Source organism: Pollicipes pollicipes, unplaced genomic scaffold (genome assembly GCF_011947565.3).
Source record: "Pollicipes pollicipes isolate AB1234 unplaced genomic scaffold, Ppol_2.1 Scaffold_5724;HRSCAF=6776_pilon_pilon_pilon, whole genome shotgun sequence".
Classification (NCBI taxonomy): domain Eukaryota; kingdom Metazoa; phylum Arthropoda; class Thecostraca; order Pollicipedomorpha; family Pollicipedidae; genus Pollicipes; species Pollicipes pollicipes.
The window spans coordinates 32,789,154-32,797,880 of record NW_023596746.1 but is presented as its reverse complement, the minus strand read 5'-3'; the positions used below and the strand labels follow the sequence as shown (position 1 = coordinate 32,797,880).

The 8,727-nt window shown below is 46.8% G+C and overlaps 1 protein-coding gene across 1 annotated transcript; it reads right to left on the bottom strand.

Annotated features, from left to right (window-relative positions):
* Positions 1-1,236: 1,236 nt before the first annotated feature.
* On the bottom strand, positions 1,237-4,768 carry LOC119103357 (dnaJ homolog subfamily C member 17). The gene is made up of 2 exons (XM_037226872.1): positions 4,633-4,768; positions 1,237-2,749 (listed from the first exon to the last, which is right to left on the bottom strand). Exon 2 carries the CDS (start codon positions 2,683-2,685, stop codon positions 1,780-1,782), a length of 906 nt encoding a protein of 301 aa, XP_037082767.1. The 5' UTR covers positions 2,686-2,749; positions 4,633-4,768; the 3' UTR covers positions 1,237-1,779.
* Between the last annotated feature and the right edge of the window lie 3,959 nt (positions 4,769-8,727).

The window sequence follows — 8,727 nt, the reverse complement described above, 5'->3', positions numbered from 1 at the left end:
TTCAATATATTATACCTGAATGCCATCAAATATGGTGCGCTCTGAGATGGTGTCGGATGCATCGACGTTTACAAATGAACGTTCAGAACATAGCGGATGTCCTGCCTTACCCGTTCCCATTACCTTTAGTCGGTCGCGATGAACTTGTATGCCAAAAAATACAGCGAAAAGCGTCGTTATGCAGGAGTTTCCAACACATGAAACTAAACCGGTGATATCCACGTCGCCTAGAACCTGAATTGATATGTTAGTTTAACTTAGCCACGGGTGCTGAGAGAACATATAGGACGAAAAATGTTACACACCATTGGTAAACTTTCTCCCTGCTGCGTCATCCATGCCATGGTAATACAGTGGTGTCGAGTGTCGCAAAAAAATTATTGTTTTGTTCTGTTGTTCATTGGTGTTTGCGGGCGCGTCGACTGCCATGATCATTTTGCGCCCACGCATAATAAAAATTAGACATTATTCACCACGTTGCTTTCACACGCCACATCCGCGCGCGAGTTCATGATATATTCTGCAAAAGGAGGGAGGGCAGCTGCCCCCCCCCCCCCCGCCAAACAAACACCAATTCGGTTGTTTGTCACCATCTGCCCTACACACACATGTATGCAGTTTTTGCAGAAATGAAACCCATGAAACTACCGAGAAACCATCGGACCAGAGGTTTACACAGATAAGTAACCATAACCATCGTCACCACCATTCCATCCCCTCGTAAAGGACTGCCAAATGCCACAAAACGCACCCTGCCAAAGAAGATGAGATTCACCCCACACTTAACCACACTACATTAGCGCGCCACTGCCTGAAAAACGACGCACATCAAGCGTCAGGAATTCATCGAAGAACAACCGTGGCGTTAAGACAAAGAATTCCGAGGTTTGCGTGATGGTGACAATTTGTAATCAGCGGGCCGCCGTTTGGCCCGCCCAGGACGCCCAAAGTGTCATTAAACCGATCCCGCGCCCGGCCGGGGCGCATACAGATGGCGGAGGCGGCCACATGGCGCCGCCGTTGGCACCAGCCCGCGCCGGCCGCCGCCGCCGCCGCGTCCCGCCGCCGTCGCGCACCTGGGCCAACAGGTCACCGCTCGACCACCCCCCCCCCCCCAACACCGGGTGAGGGGGGGGGGTGGTAGCGACGCACCCCTCTCGGTACGGTACAGGTGAGAAAGAACGCAGATGAGCGGAGTGCCTCGTATCGGCTGTTCACGTGGATACCGTTGTCCGAATGTCGATATATTTTTACATGTGAAGCTGGGAGTGACACGGGTATGCGGGTAACATAGCGACGCTGCAAATGGGTGATAGGACGATTACTTTACATATGCAAACACACAATGTCATCGAGTGATCGTTGCACTTCGAGCACAAAAAAAGCGAGAACGACTTCACGCGAAACCCCGCTTTAAGACTCTTAATGAAGAGGTGTTTCGCACTCAAAACACAACAATGCAACATAATGAGTTTCCAAATATTATTGAGCTGGCACATAGCAGATGTACGAAGGTTAGCATCTCAAAGAGCTTGTTTGTACTGATCGGGAGCTTTTGGGATAGTCGCAGTAGATTTTTCTCAATACGTGCCTGAATCTGTTTTCCTATCATTATCTGACTACGGCTGACGAAGGGGTCCCAATGATCTCGAAAGCTCCCGTTCGATACAAACAATCTGATCGATATGTTTGTTGTCTTACAAACGGCACATAATGGTTTTGAAACACATTTGAAATTATTTACTTTCTACGCCGGCAGCATTACGCCCAGTTTTGCACCTAACTATCTTCACTCTTGATCTCTTCAAGGAGCTTCTTGCGTTCTTGAGCCTGTCGAAGATTTCGAAGCACAAGGCTCTCGAACGTATCGAAGGAAGATTGAGACAGCGGAGGCTCGCTTGACGACGACGCCATTCCAGTGGTAGGTTTCACCTCACTTTGGCGCGCGCCAATGAGGTCCACAGTCAGCGGGCAGCCGGCCAAGCCCCTCTCGAACTGTGACGCCCTCAGTGCCGCTCGCGGGTCGGAAAATTCCACAAGCGCACTGCCTTTTTTCTTTTTTGAGACTACAATAGCGGCCACCTCACCATATTTCGAGAATATCGAGATCAGTTTATCATGGTCGTAGCCCTCGGTGCCCTCCACACCATGAGAGCCTTTCCACCTAACCTTTAGTCTGCAGCCATCACATCCGTCTGAATCTTCCACATGCCGTCCTTCTTTCTCTTTCTTCAACTCTTCTCTCATGAGTTCTTGTTCCTCTTCAAGCATTCTGGAGCCTTGCTTTCTCAGCCGCTCTATTTCTGCTTGCAATTTGGCCATGTCTTTCTGAATGTCGACCTTGTTTGTCTCTGCCGCCCTCTCACGAGCTTCAAGGTCCTCTTTCAGCCTTTTGCGTTTACTATCAAGCTCTCTATTTCTCAATGCAGCTGCTTGTCTTGCCTTCAGCAAGTGATCGTACGTTTTCCGCGCATCGGCATCGCACAAAATCTCCAAAGCTTTGGATAGTTTCAAGAACAATTCTGCAGCTTTTGGGTCATCGGGGTTCTTATCTGGATGACATTTCAGTGCTGTTTTCCTGTAAGCCTGCTTGATGGCCTTCTCTCCAGCTGTGTGTTCAACACCAAGCATGCCATACAAATCAGCTTTCATCAGTTCTGTCATCAGATTCTTATTTGTTGACATTTTGGCTATGACAGTTAGTTATCAGCCCTTCAAATCTCAATGCTTCTGGGGCGATGTGATGAAACTGCAAAAAGAAAATACATGAGAATGACAGACTTACAGCATTAACAGAAAAGTTGTAATTACACACACCACTGAAGCTTGATCATCATTCCCACACAAAAGCACACAGAAAGAAAATAATGATGATGACTTATCATTACCTCAAATTACAGCCAACAAATGACAATTCAGTCATTATCACTGCCTTCATTTTCAAATGGCCACACCAGGTGCTGCCACATACATAAAAATTAGATGTGACACATCATAGGCACTCAGGGTGGGTGCAGGTCAAATACACCAGAGGGGGCAAACATTGGTTTGAGTTTATTTGAATGCTGACTCAAGGCAGTCATTTTCAACTCATATATCTTGGTGAAGCACACAGATGCATTTCTAATTTTTTAGACTAGACTCATACTATACACAGACTGGAGAAAGACTTAAACCCAATAATGAAAACAAGTGAACACAGACTAGGGTTCAAGCTTAGTCTGAGTATGCCAACACATAGGCTCAAAAGTTTGTTTAAGATATGTAGCCTTTTGCCTCTAAATTGCAACACAGTTACTCAGTTACATTCACTGTAACCCCCTACTCAGTTGTTCTAACCATGATTGAAGGACACATTTTGAGATGTAATCACCGACTGCAAAAGAGGCAGCATAGCATAGGGCATATCACTGGGCATTCCTACACCTAAGAGCTGAGTTAACCAAATTGACAAAAAATCAGTCAAGCTTAAGCACCTGGTTCCAAAGGCCTGTCATGATGGGATAATGCACTGAGCATGAGATATGACCAGTCAACAGCAACTCCATCAACTTGCATGGTCAAGAAAATAGTCATCACAAGGGCAATTTATCACTAAAACATGAGCACCTACTCAATCCAAGTTCCTCCACACCACCTTTTCCCCGGACTTTGTCCCCACCTGAGATCCCCAAGCATATTCCAGGTACTGGGTTGTTGCTTGCTCATTAATGTTGCTTTTTCCACTGGGGGCCAATCATAACCTTACCTTGCACATGGAGCAGGGAAGGGGCTATGAAAGTGTAACAGAAGCATAACAGGGGAGAGAGACTAGAGAGGTCTGAGATAGTCCAACATTATGCTCAGGTATGGCTGCAAATCATATAAAAATATATCAAAAACAAATTAAAGCCTAAAAGTGGGATGTTGATGGCTTATTTCTTGCATCCTGCTAGCTCAATTAGGGGCTTAATAAATGAATGAATGAATGGATGCTGCTATGTACGGGATAATGTAAGCTAATGTAAGGGATGGTACCATTCAAGTAGCATAAGTCAAAATGGCCAAAAGTACCTGCAAATTGGACATCCTCCTGTCACATTCACTAAGTCAGTTACAAAAACAGATTATCAGACTTGATTGTTGTCAACTCCTGCATTAGTTCATGACAGAGAAAAGAAAAAAACAATTAGCACAAACACTGCAATAAAATGAGATAGACAAGGCCAAGCGATACATCAGCTTCTGGAAAGGGCTCTTACCACAGAAAAAAAATGTTACGCCACACACATCCTGTGTAACAGCAACACACAGCAAAAATATTAAGGTAGGTACCCTGTAAATCTCAGAGCTTAGATTTTGATACACAGAGGCCACCAAATTAGTGTGCAGAGAGTCAACATTCCAAGAAAATGTTATGTTGTGAAGGTAATTTCAGGCACTGATGTGCCAACAAGGTTTACCACACAAAACCAGAGAATCCAACACAGTGTGGTCCTTCCTGCGTTCAATGAACACAAGCGAGGGTTCCGTATACTGATTTCACGTAGTCGTCCAGCACGGTGGATGTAAAGCCATGCAGAGGTGGACGTATATTTTTGTGGACTGGGGCTCTAGGTAGGCATCGGAGGAACATTCAATTATACAGCTCACCTTCTCAGCACGGAGTCACGCCAGCTGGCCGGTTAGGGCTAGTTGGCGAGGAACAACAGCCCTGAAAAATATGCTGTGCCCTGACAACGTACTCGGTATACTTGAATCCCCCCTCGTCGCACTCCCTATATCATGCTCAGAACGTTTCAGCCAATGACAGCATAACGTGTTTCCATTACATCACAAATGGAGCATGTGCGCTGTTTTAGCGCAAAAACGGTTACACCATATCTTGTACCTAAGCTACCATATATCACCACCAAACAAAGATCACGTCTTCACGTGCTTACCTGTTAGTGCAAGATCCTGTGTGCTTCTGTGCTTCAAGGGATAGCAGGCACACCTTTGAACGATTTGGAAGACAAATTGATGAGGGTGCTGAGGGCGGCGATGGCAGTCTTAAGGCGTTTTACAACTTATCCGCTATTGGCGTTTTAGCGCTAAATACGAAATGCTACGAATTTGAGTTGGGAGGCAGCATTTTCGAGGGGTCTCCTGAAAAAAAAATGGGGCCTGTTTATAGGGGAACTTCAGCACAGTTTTGTATTTACGGTGAAGGGGCACTGAGGGTATATGCCCCCTTGTATAGTTGCTACGTATATCATATCCGAATGAATAAGTGTCGACATTTAGCCACTATCAAAATGTGGGCCTTATAATAGCCCAGGAAAAGGTCTCGCTAACCCAGTAGGGCGTCCTGTTCCAGAAAAAGGGCTAGTGATGCAAAGAGGGGCCCCAAATATAGAGCAAGATGCTTACGATTCACGGAGGGGCCTCAAAATCCAGCCAAGCGACCTCGTTATCTCAAAACAGGATGTTCTGAGCCGGAGCCATGGCGATCTTATCCCTGAAAGCAGGTTTTCGTTCCGGAAATGGGGCCTCGTGAATATACAGGGTGTCTCCTAGCCCAGAGCAGAGACTCCAAGCTTGTAACGGGGCCTCTTGAGCCAGCAGACATCTCCTCAACACAACGTTGGCCCTCCTGATCTAATGCATTGGCTACCTTATTCATAAATCGTGACCTCACGGTTCAGAAGACGGATCTCTTGATGTAGCAAAGATTTTCCTGAACCCGATTCATTTCTCTCTAGCTCATTTATGGAATCCTCGATTTGGAGCTTGGTATTCTAAGGGAAGATATAGTCCTTTAGTTTGGGAAGATGAGGCACCGCTTTGGAGGGGAGGAGGGGAAAAATACTTTTGACCACCCCGCCTGCCGGAAGGGGGTGGGCAAGCTGCTTTCTGCACCTCCCCCCCCCCCCACCCCCACTTCCTGTTGCGGCGCGTCTGGCACGAAATGCAACGTTTTGCAGCGTTGTGAGCCATATAATGCGTATACAAGCGGAAATTATCCCCAAGGGCGTAACCACGGTAATGGGCAAGGGGGAGGGGGGAATTCGCCAACTCCCTTATCAAAGTATTATATGCATCAGTACGTGCATGGGCTCCGGCAGGGGACAGGGCATACCCCCCCCCCCCCCCAAGATTCCCGGGGACCCGAAGACCACCTCGAGACCCAATAATACCTAAAAACGGGACCCCATAAGGGACGCAAGCGTGAGGAATGCAGCCGAACCCACAAGCTCGGCTGCATTGGCATCCCCAATCAGACGTTCTGCGTGACGCTAGACGGAAGAGGTGAATGCAGGCATGGGTGCATGGGCAGGTGTCATCATATGTGATGAAATCAAACGAAAGCGAAAGTTCTGAAAGCCAGAGCCTTGAAGGCCCGTGCAAATGGGTCTCGTCAATTCATTGGAATGTCCTGTTACCATGAGTCTCCACCGTGGCAAAAGGTTGACTGATGGTGTGGATTCCGCTCATGAATTCATCATGTATTTGATTGACAACTGGCCGGCTATGAGCTAGAGACCTTCACAGGCAAAAATTTAGTTACCTAATATGCCTGCTACCCATGTGGCCGTGCCTGTATATGTCCGTGGCTATGACCATTTCTTCTGACCAACAAGCAGCAACATTGTGTAATCTTCCTTAAGGCTTTGATCCAACGTTTTGTGCACGTTTTGATTCGGTATCGGTGATATACCACACTTATACCTGTGATTTCCCCGAAATGTGCGCACATCCCAACCGAATACCCATACCACCTGGGTACAAATGGGCTTAAACAAACCGTAGAATCCTTTATTATGCGCTTAGCCAGGTCTGCACATTTCGGTTCACGAAGCAAATTCTCCGAGAAATATTGTTGGTGAGTGCAACCAACTTGTCGCGAAAGACCACAGCAGTCTCCAGTGACGTAGGAAGTGACTTGAGTAACGTAGTGATCTTTTGTTAACAGCGAACTGGGCTGCAAGCCCGAGCAGCTTGTATTGCTCAATGTCTCCCTGTTAAGGCCTCGTCAAACATTATTCGAAACCAGGGCCTCGTTTTACGAAATGGAAGGACGAATCTACTCACTTTTGACTTGCTTCACATGGGCTCGTAGACCAAAAACAGCTTGGTCCAGCCGATGAGTCCGACGCATCGATGACTCAAGAATGGGGAGATCAAGCGACATTGGCTTGTTTCTGATTCATTTGTTAACACGACGCAATTAAGAACTGTGTACGTCCGTAGTTTTGGCTCATAAATGATTTTTGATTTTTAATTTTTGATTTTTAGGATTTTTTTTGTGATTTTTCCCTACCTATTACATCACACAATTCCTTCGGGTCTGCACCACCTCTTCGCCTGCTTCTTTACGTTTGCTTTATCTTCCTAGCTGGGAGTGCCGCGACTTGATTTTATGTTTTCTGGTGTTAACGTACGGTTTACTGCGTCGCTGGGATTGAGGGAGGGGCACCCCTGGTTACCTGTTCTTGGGTAACGGCATAGAAAAAAACTTGGCCCTGTTTCTCAAAAGACCACATTGTGCACCGCTAGTTGATTACTGATGCTACAATACATGGTCGGACAGTGCAGAGATCGACTGGGGATTTACATACCGTATATTCACTTAAACCGGGTACTTAGCATGTCTTTATCTCTAGATGCCAAAATCTGACACAAATTCTTGACGAACGCCTACATTCAGGTGGACGCATGGTATGCACTCGAGCGTGGGTGAGCGACCACACCCTGGCTCGCAGTGGTTCTATGACGATTTATATGACGATTCTGTCGATCCGCCAAACTGTGTTAGTTTGCTATTGCTGCGCCGGTAGATCGTCGGGATCGGAGTCTAGGTTCGATCTTGGGCGTGCAGCTTATTCGCTACTAGCACATTATATATGTCATATATTGATCAACATGGAAGGGCTATATTTTTACACCTCATGAAGCAGTTGTTATACACTTGCCTTAAGAACTATACGACACAACGTTTAAAGATTTGTGCTTCTTTTTGCCAAAAAGTGTATGGGGCTGCATAAAGGGGTTGTGAAATTTTCAGCGCAAAGGCAATTTACCCGAGCCGTCCGCAGTGAAAATTCTTATGAGCGCTGTTCAAGTAAAACCTGATTGACACACGGCCTCGCATGTAATCGCAAACGGAAAAACAGGTGTAGTATTTAAGAACTATCGTTGACAGGAAGTGACGTCTGATCGTTGCGATGGCAGCATTCATTCCGACATGTACAAAGATTGGGGAAGACTGTTTTCATCTAAATATACCGTGTAATGTAGCATAACATAACAATTTTGCATTCACATCTAATGCATTTCTATATCTGCTTACGAACTGCTTGGCTCCACAGAGACTGCAGCGCCGGGGATGAATGTGTTGGCTGTCGAGGATTGGGAGCGCGCGTGTTCAGAGCCATTTCTTGTCACTAACATACCTGTAAAAGGATGCACGTCCTCAGGCTTACATGCATGGACGATGCCGAAACTTGGCTTCGTCCTCATTTCGATGCACCGACATTGGATGTTACAGAAACCACTTACCTGTCCTTGTGCGTCGCCTTTCCCGGTCAGGGTCTGAAGAGCCTTTCGATGCTAGAACTGAGTAACTACCGGATGTGATCCTGATGATAGCTGGCCGGGCGCCGTGCTTGATGAGGAGAAGCACAGAGGGGATGTATCACCATACATCGGCCTCCGCCCTGGTGCGGCAGGTCCTCTGACCGCAGCGGCTGGCACCGGATCGACAGA

Bases quoted from the DNA above. Each gene is read 5' to 3' on its own strand.
- LOC119103357 (XM_037226872.1), bottom strand. From the start codon at position 2,685: ATGTCAACAAATAAGAATCTGATGACAGAACTGATGAAAGCTGATTTG.